This window comes from Rhamphochromis longiceps, linkage group LG11 (assembly GCF_057381845.1).
Source record: "Rhamphochromis longiceps isolate RC_006_pf linkage group LG11, R_longiceps_female_GT1.1, whole genome shotgun sequence".
Lineage (NCBI taxonomy): Eukaryota > Metazoa > Chordata > Actinopteri > Cichliformes > Cichlidae > Rhamphochromis > Rhamphochromis longiceps.
Window position 1 is genome coordinate 22,741,994 of NC_140567.1, and position 22,380 is coordinate 22,764,373.

A 22,380-nucleotide genomic window follows, 5' to 3' on the forward strand; every position below is an offset into this window, starting at 1 on the left:
GTGTGTGTTCTCTGACATGCATGGCAGGCTAGGTGGTGATTCTAAATTGGCCGTAGGTGTCAATGGTTGTCTGTCTCTCTGTGTTAGCTCTGAGACACAATGACCACCTGTGCAAGGTGTAGCCTGCCTCTTGGTTGGATGGATGATGTAGGATAGAGAAGGTAAAGGGCAACTCTTTGGACCAGTCACACAAAAAAAGTGTTTAAGAGGTATTTTAGGTATGAGATAAAGTTAGATAGATAAAGACAGATAGAAGCAAAGTCAGAAAGCTGCTTCTGACTTTGCTTCTTAAAGTTCAGTGGAGAACATCGTGCCATCTATAAAACTGGCACGGAACTGGAAAACAGTCCAACAGTATAAGTTGCCACATTTTCTGCCTATAATTCTTCTTTCTGCACAGCTCTCATTCCCTCTGGAGGAAGAAATAACTTGTGTTGTTGAAGTGCCTGGCGTCTGTCATCTCTCTCAAAGGCTTTTGTTCCTCATTTTCTTCACTTTCGTTTTCATCACTTGGTGGGTGCTCTTTGTTGCTCTTTGTAGGGACAAAGGTCACCAAAGCTACTCCTTCTGGGGCAACCGGGACAGAGGGCGAAGGTTGAGATGAGTCATCACAGAGGGTGGTGAAATAAAGACTGTGCAGTTTAGAGATAAATCTGTCCTTGTGCCTGAATGACAATTTAAAAAAAGAAAAAGAAATATGAAAATGAAGGAGCTGACCGTACATCACATCTTAGAAATGACTAATGTTATGTCATAAATCTGCCCTTTTTTGAAGAGATGCATTGAAAGTGCCAATGTCAGTACCCGAAAGTGTAGATGGCCAAAATGACAGACAAGATAGCGAATAAACCAAATATCCACAGCAAATGATGTGGCCACTCTTTAGGTTTTGGTGGAGGTTTTGTGGGATCTGTGGTAAAAAAGAAGGGTAGACTGTGATAAATCTTAACTGAGCAAGACAGCATCCATCTAAATACATCTGAGTGCAACTGAACGTCTGTGTTTGCGTGTAGGTGTGAGGAACCATAACTCCTGAGGCCTGTTTTTGTTGCAAGCCTGAGTTGTTATGATGACATGGTTTCCTGTTAAAACCCAGGGGGCAGAGGGGATTTTCAGCACTAACAACATTTAAGAGTTCCCTCTCGTCTTTTGGCTCTCTCGCACACACACGCACACACACACACACACACACACACACACACACACACACACACACACACACACACACACACACACACACACACACACACACACACACACACACACACACGCATAAGTAACTGTAATATTTCACAGTTTGCATGCCAACTCACCATCATCTGGATATTGATCACCTGAACCTGAACCTGAACCTACGGGGTAAATAATATATTTTAAAAACATATTAGTAGGATAATAATAAATGATAAACCTGAGATAACAAGGCAAAGTTGTATAAGGCAATTTTAAAAAAGACTGAAATTGTCCATTTCCTAAAGAACTATGTCAGACTGCAATAAGACATAGTTTAAGTGGTCCCAATAAGCAGACAAGGAGATGTTACAGCAGGGAGGAATAACTCCTGGGGGAAAATTATTCTAAACTGAATTCTGCAAACTTTTCAGGTGTTTATAGCTATGTTAGTTCAGAGTTGCCAAGCAGCAAGACTTGCTTCTTTGGTTGTAAGAAGTTTTGGGTAATTTAGCAGACAAATTCTTTACCAATTAAAAGTCAATATGGCCTAACACTTGCTTTCAAAATAAAAAAGACTATAAATAATCCAACATGATAGTGCCTAATCCAGCAGAATCTTGTTTCTCTCTTTCTCTCTCTCTTTTTTAGGAGGGCTGTTTCTTCCTTATTTTAAAAACAGGCTGAAAGAAGTGACCATTAAAGAGAACAGAGAGTTGGACTGATGTTTAAAAAGAAAGGGTTTTTTCACCACAACGAGGGGAAGTGCACTAATGGTACACGGTCAATATCTTGAACCCCTAAGCCACTGAGAAACTTCTTAATAATAATAATAATGGATTGGATTTATATAGCGCTTTTCAAGGCACCCAAAGCGCTTGAAAAGCTATTCATTCACTATTCATTCACTCTTGCATTCACACACTGGTGGTGTAGCCACAGCTGCCCTGGGGCAGACTGACAGAAGCGCCCCTTAAACATCTGTCACAGGATTTAAAGTTTAATTTCATTCAGCACAAATAAAGTCCACTCAGCTACTTCTGTGAAAACTTACACTCTTGTACTGTGCTTTAATTGAGCATATAGAATACTTACTGATAAACTTAAATATACTTATTTATTTTATTTTTAGAGGTGTGTGTGCGTATTTATTTACCCGTTGGGGGGCTCACAGGATAAGGTCTACTCCACTCACTCCACTGACCATCATGTTCTGCCTTATACCTCAGCTGTATCAGGAAGTCAACGTCAGGTGTAGGAGTCACTACGATGGTGTAGGAGCCCTCTCCTTCAAACTGCTGTACCAAGATGGACATATACAGGCAAACGTCTCCATTTACTGACACAACAGAGTGTTCAACTTTTCACAACTAAGTAAAACCTTGTCTACTTACGTTTTCGCTGTGAAAGGAGAGGTTTGTTTCCCCGTATTTGATCTCACAGATGAGTCTAAAATTGTGTGGCTCCTCGAAGTTTGTCGGTAAACTCCAGCACACCGTCATCATCGTCGTCATATCCTGTCTTTCCTCCAACGTCGCTGACACGATTGACGGAGGCTGAGGCTTCTCTGAGGGATCAGGGACGAACATGTAAAGGTCTTGTATGTGGAATAATATGACTAGTTTAAAAGATGACGAATTTGTCTGTAATTTACTTGAATATGAAATATTAGTCAGATACATTTCACAATTAAATGTTTTGCAATTAGGAGCATTACAACTTATCCAAAGGTACAATAATAAGTCTTTAAATCATTACTAATGTGTTTAATATAAACCAGAAGACTTTCTTAAAAATGAAAATATGCTTATTTGTTTTCTTCTTGGGAAATTAGCTAGTATTCCTCTTTCATGTCTGTAGAGCAATTGTGAAAATCAATCAGAAGGCATCTTAACTTACAGACGGGCAAGATTAACCGATAAAAACAGAACAAAACAAAACATAGACCACAAAGTGGTTTCACTTTCATGTCTAAACTTCGACTTTAAAGGGAATTTGAAGTATTTAATCTGGGAAGGTGCAACAGGACACTGTTACTCATAAACTTTTTCAACCACTTCATCAACTGGTATCCTGAATGCTGAGCCAATCTGCACATATTCAAGTCATTCATAGAGGAAGAAAAATTGGAGGCTGTATAAATGTACATGAGAGGATGTTTAAGCAAAGTTTTTCATGAGAAAGTCTAATCATATGGCACAGAAACAGAAATACTACCTCGTCATGACTCTGTGTCTAGGATGGATCATTTTTCTGATTTTTTTTTCTTGGGTTTGTGTAAATTTACCTGTCCAGCTCTTAGCATAGGTGGATGGACTCCATTCACTCCATTGTCCATCAAATTCCTCTTTAGCTCTGACTTGTATCAGGTACTCAACACCAGGCATTATATCAGTGATGGTTGCTTGCCGCTGGCCATTAACTGGCAGTACCTGAATACATACATATAAGACAAAAATCTCTGAAACAAAACTGCGTTTTCTGTTTCATGCCAGCGTAATGAACATTGAAAAAAAAAAAAAATACACACTTAATAGTTTGACAACAGGTGTCTCAGCACTGACCTGTTCGTTGCCAATTGACGGTTTGACAGGGTTGTATTTAACTTCATAGATCAATTTATAGAAGTTATCTTGCACCTTCCAGGATGTCGGTAAATTCCAGGAGACCGTCAGCCTGTTCTTCTTTCCTTTCTCCTGTCGGACTGACACATTTGACGGAGGGTCTGGTTTTACTGAGGAGTGGGAACAAACACAGTGAGCACAACTTTAAAGCACTTCAGAAGGCCAATACTCAGTCCTGTCATGGACACATGTACTTTGACTTGAGCACTTACAAATTTTTAATGGTGTAAAGTACTTAAGGGGGCTGGTGACATTGCCTGTGATGCTTGTCACACACATGTAGACCAGGTGAGGGATTCTCCGATCATCCTCAATGTGGTCCAGAGCACACCAACAGCGAGAGAGCCGAGATGAGTATGAGCATGACACTCGCTTGAATTTCTCTCTTGGACTGAGAGAAGGAAAGGAAAAGAACAGTCAGTCACACAAAGATGGACATAAAGGAAAAGAGAAAGTGGCCTACAACAACATTTCTACTACATTAGGCCCATTTACAACTTTCACACTTTTTTCTTTTTCATTTTTGATCTCAAGTAGTTTACTGGAAATAGTATTTATTTATGTAACAGCAATGTTAGCATTTTGACTGCACAAGATTACAGAAGTTTTGCAACATACACCAATATTGATCGAGAACAACCACAGTATGCACATTTTTTTATCCATGGCTTGCACACATCAGTTTTCCTGTATGTATGTAAATACAGGAGCAAAATATTACTTGATGATCCTTTTAAAACACAACACAAAGCACTCATGGGGGACTTCAAGTGCAATGAACGTACTTTTTACTCAGCAAGAGGTAACAACTAGGCTGCTTTATGGCGGCTTTCTGAGGCATTCCTTCACAGCGGATTTTACTACTGGGCGACTTTTTGTAGCAGAACAGACTGGGAGGCTCAGGAGAATCTAAGAGATAAAGAAGACATGTAAACACACTGTTCACCCATCCATTTTTAAAAATCAATTATCTAAATAGGGTCCTCTCAGGCTCTACAGCCCTCAGGTAGTTTGTTATATTGTTGGCCTTCATGACAGCACGATTAGAAAAAGACTGAACTATGTGTTGTTTTAATGGCTGCCAGGAGAAAGCTTCTACTCTCTTAAAAAGATCATGGCAGCATGACTTAGATTTGCAAAGTGGCATGTAAACAAACCAGAAGAATTTGGGAACAATGAACTTTGGACAGACGATAGTCACAACACCACGTTTGGTGATGCATATCAGCAACAGTCTGGCACAACAGTGGAGTGATGATCTGGGCTTGTTATTTAGCCACAGGACCTGGGTGCCTTACAGATATTGAGTCAACCGTGAATACTTCTATGTAAAAAAAAAAGTATTCTAGAGGCAAATGTGAGGCCTTCTGTTTTACAGCCAAATGTTGACCCATACTGGCTCATGCAACAGGACGACGAGCAAGCACAGCAGCAAAGCTATAACATATCTGAAAAAGAAAAGAATGGATGTGTTACAATGGCCCAGTCAAAGTCCCGACCTCAGCCTGACTGGTATGCTGTGATGGGGCTTCAGGAGAGCTGTGCATTAGCAGTTCAGTTCAAATCAATTTTATTTATATAGCACCAAATCACGGCAACAGTTGCCTCAAGGCAAGCTTTACATCGCAAGGTAAAGACCCTAAAACTGCTAAACTGCAAAATATTTTTGGTGTCACTATTTAAAATTTAAAATTTGCCCAAAAACATTTAAAGTCACAGTTCACCCGCTGGTTTGTTTACTGATTGTCTATCAGTGAGTCGTGTGTACAACATCAATCCTGACCCAATGATATACAAGTTCTGAGCTGGATTTAAAAGATGGATTTTAAATGGTAAAATGGTAAATGGCCTGTATTTGTATAGCGCTTTTCTAGTCCCTAAGGACCCCAAAGCGCTTTACACAACCTGTCATCCACCCATTCACACACACATTCACACACTGGTGATGGCAAGCTACATTGTAGCCACAGCCGCCCTGGGGCGCACTGACAGAGGCGAGGCTGCCGAACACTGGCGCCACCGGGCCCTCTGACCACCACCAGTAGGCAACGGGTGAAGTGTCTTGCCCAAGGACACAACGACCGAGACTGTCCGAGCCGGGGCTCGAACCAGCAACCTGTTTAAAGCCATTTGCCTTCCACCTATAGGCTTTTTATTTGAAAATGAAAGCATGGATGGAATTATATAACCTTCCTCCTCCATCACAAAGTCCTCACTATGAGAACTCACCTGCAACGATCACCTTTAAGCTAAACTTTTCTTTGCCTTTGTGATGACAACTGTATTTTCCAGAGTCTTCCATTCTCAGTGAGGCGAGAGTTAGCGTTGTCCCACTCCTCCCAAATTTAATTTCACCCCAGTCCCTGTCTTCTGTCCCCACTGTCATCGTGTTCCACTTCCACTCAGGCATCACTTTTATCCCCCTTGTTACCCGGTTCACTCCTTCCCCCACTTCATCCTCTTCATCCTCCTCATAGTCATCCTCAACATCTGTTTCTCCAGTGGTCCAATGAGATTCGTCCTTCAGCGATCGAGTGGCCCTGGTTGGCTGGACGATGTGAGGAGAAGTTGTGTACCCTGCATCTGAATATATGAGGCTTCTGTTTCCTCCTGCCTCCGTGAAATGAGGGCTGTAGCCCTCACTTACATTCTTCAGAGAACTGTCATCACTTTTGACTGAAACTGCACTGTTTTGTATATCATTTGGAGCGGCTGGTGTCCCGTTCGAAGAACCATCCCTTTTGTTGATGTTTAAGCTGCTTCCCTTCAGACTGATCTTTACACCATCCACCCTCACATGACCGCCACAGGTCAGAAACAGCTTACAGCCCGGCGATAAGACCAACACACCTGGAGGAGGGTCTGCAGAAAAACACACAAACACAGAATCTGTAGAACTAATAAGAACCAGAATCATTTTTGATGTACGTGTGTGTGTGTGTGTGTGTGTGTGTGTGTGTGTGTGTGTGTGTGTGTGTGTGTGTGTGTGTGTGGAATGTTTGTGATTTGATTGTTCATACAGTGTTTTGTACAAAATGTTAGCTTCTCATTATTTTCAGTACTGGTTGTATTTGACTAGGCACAACACAGAGCGACACATTGCATAACCTCCACCCCAACTTCCTCTTTTAACGTGTCTCTCATCTTCATCATTTCTTTTCAGTCTTGTATTATTTCTAACATTCCCCGTAATGTTTCAGATTTTCTGCTCAGACCTCACACAGTCACTTATAACCTGACATGTTTTGGTTTAGTATGACTTGCCTGAACTTGACTGGGTTGAAGTCATAGTTTCATTCCCCTTAGTCTTTAGTAAAACAAATCTTTTTGCTCTTGCCCAGTTAACCGTTGTGTCTTTTTAAACATCTGATAAGACTTTATCTGATAAATCTGATAAAATGGAGACTGAAGCTGAAGCTGATAAGGGCCTGATGTAGAATCAACAGCCACTATGTTATATGCTGGTACTGGGTTAGTCCTTCTCTGTTCATACTGACATGATAGCATCACACAGTCGCTATAGAAAGTTATGCTTAATTCAAACTAACTTAAAAATAAAAATAAAACTCGATGTGAAAAAAATAGTTACTAATAAAAGTAGACTTTGAAGAAATTGAAATGAGCTTAAATGATTTTGTAAACTTGGAAAACTAACTAAAATAAAGTAAAATTGGAGAGAAAATATCCTTTTAACATTTGTTAGTTTTGTAAAATTTGTTGTCACAAGTTTCCTAATGAGGCTTTGACTGACTTTTTTTTTTTAAACTTGTTACTTGTTACTTTTAAAAAGCTCTCTCTGTCTCTGGTATATGGTTTCCAGACAACAGTCAATAAAGAAACTAAAACTGACATTGAAACTAATAAAAAAATAAAATTAAAACAAAACATTTTCAGTAAACTGAATTAAAAACAAGGGGTCAAAATAAGATCCACATAAAAACTAAGCTTTCATGCTGTTTATGTCTGATCCTACCATCCACATGTGCAGCAGAAATTGACACATCACAGCAGCCAATATTTTCTGTCCAGTTTTAATGAGCCCTGTCAATTATAGCTTCGCTTTCCTCTTTTTAGCTGACAGATGTGCTGCTGCTATAGCCTATATATTTCAACGTTCAATGTGTTGTGCATTCAGAGACCTATACACCTTCATGCTTCTGTTGTAACTAGTGAATATTTGAGTTGCTGTTTCCTTCCAATCAACCTGAAGCAGTCTGGTCATCCTCCTCTGACCTCCGGCATCAACCAGACATGTTCACCCAGAGAACTGTCGCTCACCTGATATCTTCTCTTATTTGAACCATTCTCTGTTTACCCTATAGACAGATGTGTGGGAAAATCCAGGCAGATTCTGAGATACTCAAATTAACCTTTCAAGAATCACGCCACATTCAAAGTCAGCTACATCATCATCTCACATTCGGATGCTCAGTTTGAACTTCGGCAGATCGTCTTGACCACGTCTACACGCGTAAATCCGCTCAGCTGATAAGACCGGCATACTTGAACAGGTGTACCTAATGAAGTGGCCGATTAATTTTTGTTTGTTTGTTTTTATATGAATTTTCCTGACTCTGTGCCTATAATATTTATAAAATGTAAAGTTTACAACAAAATAAAAAAAAGCTTGTAAAATTAGCTGCCACAACGCGTCATAACATTTCCCAACAGGATAAAAACGCATTTTCCCCGAAAGAACAAAAGCGGAAAGAGCAAGAAAAAAAGCTTACTTTATATATTATCCTGTAATAATACAGTCAACTTCGATGAAGTAAATATTTTTAAACGCTGTGATTTTCAGTTAACTCCAAAACTAGACTCCAAAAAATCCTAAATTACAATAACTTTAACTTTGTCACTAAATTAGCCTAAGTTTTTGTTATTCTTAATAACAAAGAAAACAGATGAAGAAAAAAAATTACATTTAGACAATATGAGAGGAGAGGTTACCTTTTCTGGGACATGTTCCTTCAAAAACTCCGCTGACCGGAGCGAAGAACAGCAAAAGGAGAAAAATCCCCATTTTTACCCAGAGATCCTCCTTCCAGCGGCGGGTCCTCACACCATCGCCGACGGCAGCAACTGTACACTGACCCCACTCAAACGTTTTACACCGTGAAAACAAGACCGAGCTATTTACACCACGAAAACCGCTCATGCAACACCAAAACCCCCTGTGCAGACAGCAAAGTTAAAGGCGGCTCTCTCTGGTTGGCTCAGTCTGCTGTCCATGAGACCCGTTATTGTGAAATCCCTGCGCTCTTCCCCTTGTTCAGCGCCGTTACACAGAGGAAATCCTCCTCAGCATCAAAATAAGCCCCCCCAACCCAGCGAAAGCTGAATATAGCTCTGCTATATTAATATTCATTTATGAAAAATCTCTTAACTTAGAAAGTTCCTTAAAAATATTTTCACATATCCTGTTTTCTTACTGTAGTGTTTTTAGTACATACACCATGGCGCACGAAAGGAAAATGGCAAATGTGGCAATACAGACTGAAGCTTTTAATATTTCATATATATATATATACTGGGAGTCATTTCCACCTGAAACTTCGTTTGATGAGTAAATCATTTGCACAGACGCAGCATGTTTCCCTCATGTGAAAGACAAATCAGATTTTTATTCAATATCATTCACATCCACACTTCCACAGAGACCTGCCTCCTGCTAAAACTGTACAGTACATTCATTTAGACCAGATTTTGCAGATCACGTGAGCTGTGTTTCAACTGCCTGTTGCTGACCGTAGTACAGAGAGATGTCCAAGAGCAGGTCAGTGTTCCTTTGGTTACCCTATTTAATGATTATCCAAGTCTGAGGTGCATCAACACTTGGATTAGTGGAGGGGTGGAAAAAATAAAAGAAAAAAGGGGGCGATATCTTGGCTTTGTTAAGGCATGATTGTCCACAAACAACTTCCTTTCTTTAATTCATGAACAAAAATGAATATAAAGCACTTTACTGGAGTATATGGTACAGTACGGATAAGCACTACTGTTCACAATGACAACAATCATGATTAGGAATTTAACAAATCACTTTTTTTTTTTTTTTTTTTTTCTTCTACCTTTTCTTTTCTGCAGAACTGGCCTAAAGTGAAGTCTTTCCATTCTGTTCTTACGTCTGCGTTACATCAGAGGCACATTAACATGATCTGGCCTTTGTTAGACCAAAAAAAAGGCCTAGCTTTAAATCACACATAAACACATCAATGTGATGCAAAAAAAGCAAATGTGGGAAGAGTTACAGTATAACAAGTAAGAACTAAACAAAACAGACCTTTGGGAGAATACTTTAAATTAAAATACCATTCTCATTGAGAACCTTTGCAGATAATACAGCTTGCACTTCACTGGTTAAAACTGTTATGATTCTGCTTGCTCATTCGTCTCATTACTGAGAGGCGCTGAGTGGCTTAGTTGTGAGTGAGGCTTGTGAAATAAGCAGAAACAATCTTTCAAAGGCTACTTTGACATTTGCTTCTGCACCTGCTTCTGTCCCTCAGTTATGTACTGTAAATCTCAAGCATTCATTAACATAACCACCACACACTGTGCGCTCAAATATCTCACCAGTAAATCTTAATTTATGGCTGAGAAAGTTCATGTCATAAGACGATATGTCGCTTCCTGCAGAGATCCGGATGTAACTGATGCATTTTGAGACACTGTGCGGGTAAAGTTTTTTTTATTTAAATAACAGTCTTTGTGTTCTCTCCAGAAAAGCACACAGTGTGTACAGTTTGTGTGTCTGGTACACGCAGTAAATATAGAATTCATCCATCAGATGTTTACGTTTCACTTAATCTGGTTGTTTTCCTTGGCAATAGAGGTTGGGCCCGGACTGTTGGATGAACTGGCACGAGATGCAATAACCTTCCAACCAAACAGAGCTTCCTGTTGGACAAAGAAAGAAAGGTTATGTTTTAGCTTGGTGTTAGAAGAGTTGCATCACACAGATATAAAAGTGCTAGTGTGTATTGTTGCATTTGTTATATAACTGTTGTGTTACTGCTACATCATAAAACCTCAAATGACCTGCACGGTCCCCAGAGAAAGGGTCCAGCCTCCAGGTGAGTCTCCCCCCTGGGACTTTGCTGCTGTGGGGGTTAAAACGCCAGAACTGGTGGCCTGAGCTGAAACTTGAGACGCAGGAGCTTCTGCATCTGGTGCCAAAGCTGGTAAGGTTTGTGTGACTGAAGCAGGGATCATCTGTGTGTTCTGAGCTGGTGCCGCAACCGTTTCCTCTTCGATCGGTGTTTCTTGAGAGCCGCCCAGAATAGACGAAGAGTTTGAAAGTGGTGGAACCGACACAGAGATGAAACTGGGTGCTGGGCTGCACTCCCCTGAGGTGCTGGGGGGAGTGTGAGTATGCTTCTTCCTGCGGAGCGTGTCAATCCAGCTGGAGCTATGTCTGGAGGCAAAGGATGCCAAGGCCAGAGACGAGAGCCTCATATTTTTCCCTGATGTGATTAGCTCTCCAAAGCCTTCCTGATGGGCGAAGGCATAGCCGGATCTCCTTGAACCACCACGGGCCCCCAGACGGCCCTCTGACACACTGCCGGTACCACGCCAAGCGCTTCCAGTGTTACGACCTGGCGGCTTTCGTCTCTTCTGCCGCACCAGCTGAGTGTAACGAACCTGGAGAACGATGAGACAGGAAATGGGACATCGTTTCAGCTTATAGGAACACGGCTAGTTCACCATAGCCGCACAAATAAGATCATCCAAAAATAAAAATAAAAACCAAAACAAAAAAAATTCCCCCAAAACAAAACAAAAACTCAAACTAATATTTACGCCATTTGACAACAAAATAAAAACTGAAAGTTTCAGTGAAACTTTCAGTTTTAGGACTTCTAAACCATCACATTTTTTCAAACTTTTATGCATCCTGCCTTATTTTTAGTCTTTGTAGTCTTTGCATCTATCCAGCAGTTCATCAAACTATTTCTGCTGCTTTTAAACTCATGTTTTAGGTCATCGAAACCCAGAACATTTTGCACTTAACTCAAAATTAACCTCATCATAAAAAAAATCTGTAATAGTGACTGTTGAGAAACTACATGCAAATCAAAGCAGGAACTTCTTCACAACATCTTGACATCGGCTTCGGTTGGATGCACGGCTAAGCTCAAGACATAACGTCTGATAAAGCCACACACTTATGTTGGATGAATTTACTGAAAGCAAGTCATGACATTAGGGGAAACTGATTAGGTCAATATTTGCAGGGTATTAAAGTGCACTGTGACGGTTAGCAATTAGTCCCGACCACCCCACACAAAGACACACAAAGATAAAATGTTTTTACACATGCAGTTAATCATTGCACAGAGTTCAAACTGACGTTCTAGAAAGACTGTAAAGCATGTTGCAAGGAAGAAGATGGAGACATCAGTGTTAGAAACGCTGTGTTTTTGTGTGTTTTCTCACCGTGTCTGAGAGCTGAGGTTTGAGGTCCAGCTTGAGGAAGCGGAACGCCAAAACTGGAACTATGCATATTGCTGTTGCCAGTGCAATCGTTAACCACACGACTGGCTGCAATAATGTGCTCTGGGCACTACCTGCACTTACAAACAGACAGAGAACAGACAAATGTGTTTTAGACATGTCTTGCTTTTCACTGTGTACACATGATTATTATTATTATCTCCAACAGTAATGCATTTGGTGCAATGAAGTGATATCAGATTATACAAAATCAATCTATTCTCAGTACTGAAACTTACTTGTGTTTAGTTTTTAGACTCACAAAATAGATTTTCATTACAAAAAAGTATGTAAATTATGGATGAAAACAAATCGGTGTTGGCAGAATGATATCGGCTAAGAAGAATTGCAGTATTTGATTTGCTGGTACACATGTGGCTGAGAAATGGGAGCAGGGACGAACCTACAAAGTGGAACTGATTAGGAAAGATCCTGAAGAGGGTCTGACTGTGCAGAGCAAACATGATGATGAAATAGGAGCCCAGAGAGCCCCACACAAACACATGGTTGAACACTGTCCAGAAGCCGGTATCGAGAACAATCTACAAACACAGACATGCAAACAAAACAAAAAGAATAAACCCCCAGAAAACAGCAGATGCTCACAGTTAATATGCCACTCCTGAACAATTAATTGTTATACAACGCTGAGCTTGCCACTTCCCTGCATTTCTTTATATTTTGCTAGTAAAATGGGAAACAGGTGCAGCGGTTTATTGAAATCTGTGCAAATATACATGGAAATACAGGATATAAGCATTAATACACAATTCTAATGAGTTTGAAAATTAATATTGTGTATGACCATCTTTAATCTTCATCTCAGCCTGAGCTCTCTTAGACAAGCTTTCTTGTAATTTCTTTAAGTAGTCTTCAGGAATATTTCTCCAGGATTCTTTAAGTAGAGCCTCAAAGCTCTACTTTGGATCTTGGCTTCCTTTTGTTCTGTTCTCTGTCGACATGATCCCACAATCCTTCAGTAATGTTGAGATCTGAGCTCTGGGGAGGCCAGTCTTTTTAGGTGCACCTTTACTGCATTCCCAGTGTCTTTGGGATCACTGTCATGCTGAAAAATGAAGCTGTTGCCAATCAGATGCTTTCCCGATGATACTGCATGGCGGGTCAAAATCTGATGGGACTTTTCTGTGTTTCACCAATTTTGACAAGTTCTCCAACACCACTGGCTGAAATGCTGCTATAAACCATGACAGAGTCTCCACCGTGTTTTATAGATGACTCACTGTTCTCCGTACGTATTGATGATGATTTCAAACAAAAATTTCACATTTGGATTCATCCTTCCATAAAGCCTGATGCCACTGATTATTTTAGTTCAGTTCATGTGTAATTTGGCACACTTCTTCTTAAGGAAGAGAGAGTTTCTCATCCACTGAGACCACCTTTGATGAACAGTAGATGGCTAAACTGCAGCGCCAGATGCATCTCTATTTCTTCACGATGTTATTTTCAATACAAATGAAAAATAAAAACCTTCTCTGAAAGTGATTAAGTACAAAGACTAGATGAGAAGAAACTGGGAATGTAATTTAAAGAAAAACCTTGCAAGACCAGAAATGACAGAACGTCTGGCTCCTTTGAAGTAAAATATAAAGAAATGAGGGGTGGCTCAACACTTTTGCACAGCACTCTGTGAGGCAGTCGCCTGCTTAAAGCACTCTACAGTTCCTCACCTGTACACTGACCACAATAACCAGGGCTGTCGCTGTGGTGACTGCAAAGGTCTGGTAGTCAGCGAGGGGTACTCCGTTGCTCTGAGTGGCATTGGACAGGACAGCATATGGAACAAAAAACAGCACCACTGATGTGTAGATGCCCTGGGCAATGCAGATGAAGAACTCTCTCTTGTTGAAGAGGAGGTTGAGCTGCCCGGGCTCATACAACTTTGGATATTCCAAACTTCTGTGATCAGGAACATCCTGCATTCATAGAGGAAGTGAGATGCTGCATTTACTAAAATAACATTATATAGAAACTACAGCCAAAACTTGTGGCTTGGTGTTCTGAGCAAAATGCTAACATCAGCATGTGAAAACAGTTCCATATTTCATGCTAATCCTGAGTACTGTCACCTCAGTTAAAAGGATGTGGTGTTGAACTTGATTGTCTGGGACCTTTTTGTGTCTGTTCTGGTTTTCTCCCACAATGTGTGCAGTATTTTTAGCCACGGTCCAACAGACTCTGGCCAAAAACGTGTCTTATATGCATTTTTTTAAAATTCACAAGACAGATTTCAAATGCAAAAGAAAATTATTTTCTGATTCATGAAACTTCATGGAGTTTTATAAAAAACGAAATGTAAAATAAAATCTTATGAGAGCTCAATACAAAGGAATAAATGTGAAAGACCTGGTCAAATATCCCCATGGCCAGCACAGGGAGGGAGGTGTAGACAATGTTGAAGAGTGTGATGAAGTACTGATCGTATACGGTCTACAAAAAAACACACACACAAACAGAGTTATAATCATGACTGTAACCCTTTACAGTATGCTTTAATCATAACCTCTACTCTCTGACCTGGGCAGAGAAACCACAGAAGAAGCCAAACCAGAAGTGCACCATGGTGAAGGCAAAGTTCTTGTAGAAGAAGTAGCAGAGGAAACGGCACATACGCAGGTATGACCAGCGGCCGTGGACCAGCAGGAGGCGCTGTAGAAAGCGGAACTGGGAAAAGGAGTAGTCACTGGCTAGCACAGCCTGGATGCCCTCCTGACCTGAGATACCAACTCCAATATGAGCACCTGGAAGCGTGCAGATGAAATGAAAAGACAAATTCAAGAGATTTTTCCCCCCCCAGTTTTCTATACAGACAGTGCTGGGAAAAAGGATTTGACCCCTTCCTGATGTCTTAGTTTTTATACATATTTGTCACACTTACACGTTTCAGACGATCAAAGAAATTTTACTTTTACTAGACAACTCTAAATCTTTCATTTTTTTGTGTGTTTTTTGAGCCACTCAGAGGTGGACTTGCTGTGTGTTAATTGTCCTGGTGCATAACCCAAGTGAGCCTGAGCTTCAGGGCACGAACTGATGGCTGGAGGTTCTTCTTCAGTAGAGAGCAGAATTTATGCTTCCATGAATTATAGCAAGTTGTCCTGAAGCAGCAAATCAACCCCAGATCACAGTACAACCACCATGTATGATTATTGGTATGATGTCCTTTTTATGAAAAGCTGTGTTCGTTTTATGCCAAAGGCACTCAAACCTTTAAAAAAGTTCAACTTTTGTCTCACCAGTCCACAGAATATTTTCACAAACATCAAGATGTTTTTGATAATTGATGTTTGTGAAACAAGCCTTTGTGTTCTTTTTGGTCACTAGTGGTTTTTTAACTTTTGAATTCACCCATTGATGCCATTTTTGTTGAATCTCTTTCTTATTGCTGAATCACAAACTCTGATCTTAACTGAAGCAAATGAGGCCTGCAGTCTCATATTGAAATTTCTTTGATCCTCTGAAACATGATGAGTGTGACAAATATGCAAAGAACTAAGAAACCAGAATGGGGCAAACACTTATTTGCCCCAGTGTAGACAATGGTAAAAGTTTCACACTGTTTTTTTCTCAGATGTGTATGATATCAATGAGAGGGGAAAACCAAAATGGTGCACTCATCTTTGACACCTCACACGCCTACTGTTCAAACCTTCTGTTTATCAAGGGCAGACAGTCAGAAGAAAGACTGAAATAAAACAACTGTTGCATAAAGGACCAGAGCATAATAATAAATAAATAGGATTATTATAAACTGTGAATAATATAAAGCTACTTGCAGAGTCCAAGAGTAAAGAAATAGAGTACAGGGACATATGGACACAACAGGTTACCTTTAGGCCCTGCTGTCTGTATTTTACACAATCTAATAAGTGAAAACTGTGGCAAAAGCTAACTCTAGCTAATAAAACTTTATCATTTTCTAACGGAGAACCTTTCCTCTCGGTTATGAGCTATAGTTAATGCCATGTTGAATAACTTAGCAACGTTAGCATGCTCATTACCTTCCTGTCGAGAAGACTAATGCCACATAACATTATGTGGAGGAAGAAAGCGGTAGCCAGAAAATGTTTTCACAACTTGGGAACCCAAGGTTCCCACAAACTTCCCACAAACTTCCCACTAACTGCTGGTAACTGATTGGGAAACCATCAGCAAAACCATAATTCTCAGTTTAACTTGAGTATGTGTTCCATTTTCAATAGCTGGACAAAAAGAGCACAGAAGGGGGAAAAACATTTGATTGTTTCGAGATTTTTAAATCAGAAATTACAGGAAGTGAACCAATCCTTCTCCTCACTGCTGCACTGATTGCATTTCTGTTTTACACTTGCATGCAGATATGTAGACATGATGTACATCCACAGACAAACACACACAGGCTGATGCACTTACAACACACTGATTACAAGACATGCAGAGAAACAGAGCACTGAGGTATTAATAGTTTTCTCTTTTAGTTTGCCTTTAAGCTTAGAAATAAATATTATGAAGCAATGATTGACAGTATAGTTCAGTCTTAGTACAATTATTTGTACAGTGAACAGTTCAAACACAAGCCTCCTTTCTATTAAACGCAAATACGTTTTCTTCTAAACATCTTTTCAAAGCTTAACAGGACATATTTGGTGTTTTGGGATTTTAGGAGTGACACTAAAATTAAATGTGACTTCTGTCGATTTGTTTTGTTTGTCGGCGTCACATCCATCTATAAGCAGTGAACAAATAATTTGTAAATAAGGCCTAAAAGAACACTGACAACCAAACCTTTACCTCAGGAGGACTCCTGCAACACAGATTTCCACATGACCTACATCACTACTAGGAACAGCGTGCAGATAAACAACTTCTACAGCCGCACTTCTGCTTAGGATTTCCATTGCTTAAAAGTAGACAAGCCACCCAAATGGCTAAACCCAACTTCTCTCTTCTTTTCTGAAAACAATATTTCAGTTACACTTTTGCACAACTCACTTTTGATCATGCTGATGTCATTAGCACCGTCTCCTATAGCCAGCGTGACGGCCTTCTTGCGCTTCTTGATGAGCTCCACCACCTGAGCTTTTTGCAGTGGCGTGACTCTGCAGCAGATGACCGCTTTGCACGCGCACGCTGTCGACACAAACTCTGCCTCCATGTCTGCTTCGAGAGCGTGGGCCTACCACAAGACAACGGAGAGAGGTTTTAGACGTTCAGGCGGTAAAAGGAGTCCAAGTTGCTGCTTTGAAGAAAAGTACTTAATGAGAAAGAATTGTTTTTATGTAACTAAGCTTAAATTTCCGTGACAGATATCATGCAGGAGTGTTATTCATACCAGACTGTGACCGTTGATTACGAGGGCAAACTCTCCTGAGATGTTGTCCATTAAGTTAGAGAGAGGCAGAGGAGGAGGAAGGGGAGAGCCATGCAGCTGCTTCCCCACTCCTCCTCCACTTCCACCTGCCGTATCACCTCCTTCTTGTCCTTCTTTGAATCCATTTCCATTGAAACATGGCTCCCTCCATCCCTGCATTCCCTCCTCTTTAACTCCATCTCTGGTACGTGACAGCTCAATCATCCTTTCCCTCGCTCTTCTAGAGAGGAAGACAAACAAAGCCCACATCAACAGTGTCTATCTGCATCACAGAGACATAATTACATGACAACATGATCATGCACAGCAAAAAAAAAAAAGAGATCTGAGTGTGGGATAAGGAATATAGACTCACAAAAGCAAGTACATAGGGGATAGTTGGAAAAGTAACATGGATGTGAAGAAGATTAGTGATAATGGCAGGTTTTATCCTGAGCCTGATATTCCAATATAGGCTCTTTATAACTTGAATAATTGCACTTTCCAAGTGAATTTGAACATTGCACAAAGAACATCAAAAATACCAGTTTAGAGTTCTTCTGTCTTTGAAAGATAATTTTATTCTTTTGCACCATTACACTGGATTTGCTCACTTTCTAAACTGACTTCATAGTTAAGGGGTATGTTGCAATGCTGCTCATATTTAACCTTGTGAGTTCTCAGCCATAATCAGTGATGACTGGAACTCTAACCCTTTGCTATCAGTTCATGTCATGATGATCACTGAAGTCTGGGAAAAATCTCTTTCAATTATTCCTTTTTGCTTTTATCTAAAATGTCAGGGTCATGAATCAGTCCTCACAGGGTGAGCTGGATGATTTGACTAGAAATGAGTCAAGAAGCTCTGGTCACTGTCGAGTGATTCTCACAGAGTAGTTGGAACATTTTGCTACCACACCTACCGACTTCAATCATGCATACATTTCTTAGTTTCTGCCCGCCCGTCATCTGGAGTTTGGCATTTATTCTCGATCCCACAGTGTACAGTCTAGTACAGTGTGCACATAACCAGACTGACCTGAGTTCTTGCCGTACGCTCTGGACGGTGTGGCCACTGATGATGAAAACCTCGGTCATATCATCTGTCAGCATCTTGCAGGAGTAGCCTATGTTTACAGCCGTTTCTGTGTGAAGGAATGGGAGAGGATCTAACAAATACAAGTGCTGTTTCAGTTAAAAGCTATTTGCTAATGTACTGCTCGTCGTTTCGGCTACTTCTCCCTTTGCAGGCATGCCTCTGGCCTTAAACTATAATAGCTGCTGCAGGCACGTCAGTCAACATGTCCCTTTATTTTTCATTCACTGCACTCATTCCTACAGCCTACGGTCCTTTGGTGATGACAGAATACATGATACATTTCCAGAAATTAATTTTTCCAGTGCTAGCCCAGTAAATAGGTTCAGACTACAAAAGCAAGAGGGGTGTAGCAGTACTGTATGTTTACATGAATGACAATACACCCACATAGTCAAGGTGCAAATAGATGCACCGATGCTTAAAGTTTTCAGTTTCAACAACCTCCTCATCACAAGGATGCTGCTCTATAATTAGTTTAAATTTTGCAGATTCTTTTGCGTTTTAAACCCTTGTCTAAACGGTTTAAATGTTTTAAACATGCACACTAAGTTCTGAAAGCTGGTGCAAAACTGTGTGCATCTCACCCTGTTTATCTCCAGTAAGAACCCAGATTTTAATGTTAGCCAGAGAGAGGACAGCAATGGTCTCTGGAACGCCTTCCTGCAGCTTGTCCTCTATAGCAGTGGCACCCAGAAGCTAGAAACACAGGCCGAGAGAGAGAGAAACACAAACAAATAAATTGCATATTTAAGGAAATTTAAGACGGGCTTAAATGCAATTGTTGTGTTAACACTATGAGTAGAAAACCCAAACTCAAAAGCATACGTGTGCTCCAAATATAGAAAGTAAAAGAAAGGAATTTCCCTCGAACTGCTTAAGTTTCAGTGATCCCAACAAGTTCCCCTTGCTCATTGCAACATTTTTACTTTATTTGAACTTTTTACATGAAGGGCAAACGGGCCTACACACACACACACACACACACACACACACACACACACACACACACTTGCAATAAATAAGACACATTATCTTGATACAGATTCATACATTATCTGAAAATAAACTCACTGACCATCATATTTTGTTCTACTTCCTCATAAGCTGCTGCCAGTCTATCCTCCCTGCAGTCTGTGGCCTTATCAGCAAAGCGGTGGCTCTCTGACCAGGCCTCCCATTCATCCTCTGACAGGTCCCTGTAGGCCAGAGCCAGGGTCCGTAACCCATCTGCTGCATACTCCTAGCACCAAAAATATACACATAAACATGTAGAAAAACAAAAATATACAGCAGGGACATTAAGAATCACATGACTAAGCATTAAGTAGTGTTGTTTGATGATTTTTAACTTATACTTAATCTAAGAAATGTGTCATGCCATGATGAGGTTGACTGTCTCATTAGGAGAAGGTAAATAAAAATGAAGTGCTGTTAAAAGTTGTTTTAAAGTGTGGAGACTCTAGATGGCAGTGCAGCTCAAGCCATCCGTCCAAGAGCTGACTTACATTGAGGTGGTCTGAAGTAATACTCATTACTTCCTGGTTACAAGGGTGGAGTCTTTCCAACAGAACAGTGTCAGCTCCTTTACAGTAGAGCCGAATCCTGCCCTCTGGGTTACGTACTGAAAATAAAAAAGAGAGAAATGAAGAAAAAATAAATCTCAGCAATTCAGACAATTTTTCCATCACCTTTACAATAACGGAAGAACTCTTCAACAAAGGCCACCGGTAGTCTTTATAATTATGGGTGTATGTGTGTGTCCTCAGAGCCTGGCAGCAGAGGTAAAAGTAATTTATGACCAGAGGTCAAATTTACAGCATATTCATCCATCCATCCATTCATAGCATATTTCAGCTGTAAGGGGTCTAGAGGTGAGATACACCCTACACAGGTCACCAGGTTATTGCAGGGCTGCCACAGAGAGAAGGACAATCATACACGTTCACGGGCAGTCCAGAATCACCAGTTAACCTAACATGCACGTCTTTGGACTGTGGGAGGAAGCCAGAGTAACCCACTTCACACAGAAAGACCAAAAAAAACCCCGAAAACAAAGGTTAAAACCCAGAACTTTTATGCAACAATGTGGCAACAAAGATAAAGATTGCACCACAATGCCATCCTGTACAACAGCACTGTACAGCCATACCAGTTTCTGCTATGGCAAGCTGTTAAGTGATTGTCTTGTGACATTGCACAGATACACGTGGCCCTGAAAGGTCAAATGCACTGCAACTTACGAAAACACAAATAGAAAAATGCTGCAAAAGCGCACAATGCACAATGAAAGTTAAAAAACCCAAATCTCACAAAACAAGACAATAATGTGACGTAAGTGACAGAAACCAAAATATGTGGAGGATTGCACTGAGACACGCTTGAAAGAAGCCAATGATTTATAAGTGTTGTTTTTGCATATTTGTTTCCTTTTCCATTGTGTGCTTTTGTAGAATTTTTCTATTTACTGGTGTTTTATTATGTTGCTGTGCATTTGACCTCTCGGGGCCACCATACACAGGTTTTTTGTAGTTAAATCAGAAGAAAAAGCACGGATTGCTGCATACCTATAACAGACATTCGCTTGCGTATGTTGTTGAAGTCCAGTATGGCGAGCAGCGAGTAGGTGACGGTGCGTCCCATTTCTGTGGTGGTTATCGTCCCAGGTGTTCGGGAGCGAAACACAAAGCCAAAGTTTCGAGCCGCCGTCACTAAAGCGCCCTCGTCTGGAGACTGAGCCTTATAAACCAGCTCTCCTGTGCAGGCAGGTAAAACAGTCGTTAAATATTATACGATAACGAATGAGCAGATGTTGAGTTTTGATGTCATTATTTGCTGTTTTGCAGTTTCTCTCTTTTTTTAAGCTCACCCTCACTTTTCTCCTCACTCATAACGGTGTGACAGAGGGAGAGCAAGCGGAAAAACTCATGAGTGCACGAGTCTCCCACTTTCACTGATTCCAGCAGCTTGTCATCATAGAAGCAGAAGTCTGGGTCCGCCAGCGGGTTGAAGGGACTGAAGTCCAGCCTCTGAAGACAAATGAGTGATAAATAAAATCACAGGTGATAACAGACATGCATGTGATCTATGATTGATCAAAAAATACTCATACGCACCTTTGGCTGAGTTTCCAGTGGGTCTGTTAGATCACCTGACAAACACATCGGCACCACATGTATGAGCTCTGATATACACGTACATACGGTCTCTGCTACATGCACATGTATTGTGTGTGTCCTTACCGTAACTCTGTCCATTGATGGAGCACTTATTGAACGTCATGATGTTCTGAGTGAGCGTTCCAGTCTTGTCACTGAAGATGTATTCAACCTAGGATCATTTTAGGAGTATATAACTACTCAAAGCAAAGCACGATGGATGGATTTGCAGAGTAGAGTGAGTCTGGACACTTACTTGTCCCAGTTCCTCGTTCAGAGTGGTGGTCCTGGCCTCAGCTGCTGTGTTACATTGTGAGCAGAACATCTGTTGGTCCCAGTTAATGAAGTAGCTGTGACCGAGCCTGATCACCTCCACACTGAAGCAGGTGAGGAAAGGGAGAGGTTACAAACTCCGAGCCGTTCACAGTTTAAAATAAATGTAACTAAGTAAGTAACAGAACAAGTAAGCACAGAACAATACAAAGA

The 22,380-nt window shown here is 40.7% G+C and overlaps 2 protein-coding genes across 5 annotated transcripts in view; both read right to left on the reverse strand.

Annotated features, from left to right (window-relative positions):
• Positions 1-403: 403 nt before the first annotated feature.
• il6r (interleukin 6 receptor) lies at positions 404-9,031 on the reverse strand. Of its 3 annotated transcripts, none has more exons than XM_085422971.1 (11): positions 8,745-9,031; positions 6,024-6,656; positions 4,580-4,703; positions 4,007-4,185; positions 3,735-3,904; positions 3,458-3,602; positions 2,565-2,737; positions 2,327-2,465; positions 1,314-1,352; positions 805-910; positions 404-665 (listed from the first exon to the last, which is right to left on the reverse strand). In XM_085422971.1, exons 1-11 carry the CDS (start codon positions 8,950-8,952, stop codon positions 404-406), a joined length of 2,178 nt encoding a protein of 725 aa, XP_085279097.1. In that variant the 5' UTR covers positions 8,953-9,031. The 3 variants fall into 3 exon arrangements, with proteins under 3 accessions (XP_085279097.1, XP_085279096.1, XP_085279099.1); XM_085422970.1 differs by having other exon boundaries at positions 2,327-2,468; XM_085422973.1 differs by lacking the exon at positions 1,314-1,352 and having other exon boundaries at positions 2,327-2,468.
• Positions 9,032-9,398: 367 nt separating this feature from the next.
• The window catches only part of atp8b2 (ATPase phospholipid transporting 8B2), a 28,332-nt gene continuing 15,350 nt past the window's right edge, over positions 9,399-22,380 (reverse strand). For both annotated transcript variants that reach the window (XM_085422975.1, XM_085422976.1), the window contains 18 exons: positions 22,151-22,271; positions 21,979-22,066; positions 21,853-21,887; positions 21,606-21,765; positions 21,304-21,492; positions 20,245-20,360; positions 19,815-19,979; positions 19,324-19,435; positions 18,680-18,785; positions 17,623-17,881; positions 17,283-17,466; positions 14,829-15,052; positions 14,658-14,741; positions 13,982-14,227; positions 12,694-12,832; positions 12,234-12,364; positions 10,836-11,438; positions 9,399-10,694 (listed from right to left, as the gene is read on the reverse strand). In XM_085422975.1, coding sequence (XP_085279101.1) covers positions 10,596-10,694; positions 10,836-11,438; positions 12,234-12,364; positions 12,694-12,832; positions 13,982-14,227; positions 14,658-14,741; positions 14,829-15,052; positions 17,283-17,466; positions 17,623-17,881; positions 18,680-18,785; positions 19,324-19,435; positions 19,815-19,979; positions 20,245-20,360; positions 21,304-21,492; positions 21,606-21,765; positions 21,853-21,887; positions 21,979-22,066; positions 22,151-22,271 — 3,061 coding nt within the window. In that variant the 3' untranslated portion in view covers positions 9,399-10,595. The remainder of the gene's footprint in view (positions 10,695-10,835; positions 11,439-12,233; positions 12,365-12,693; positions 12,833-13,981; positions 14,228-14,657; positions 14,742-14,828; positions 15,053-17,282; positions 17,467-17,622; positions 17,882-18,679; positions 18,786-19,323; positions 19,436-19,814; positions 19,980-20,244; positions 20,361-21,303; positions 21,493-21,605; positions 21,766-21,852; positions 21,888-21,978; positions 22,067-22,150; positions 22,272-22,380) is intronic.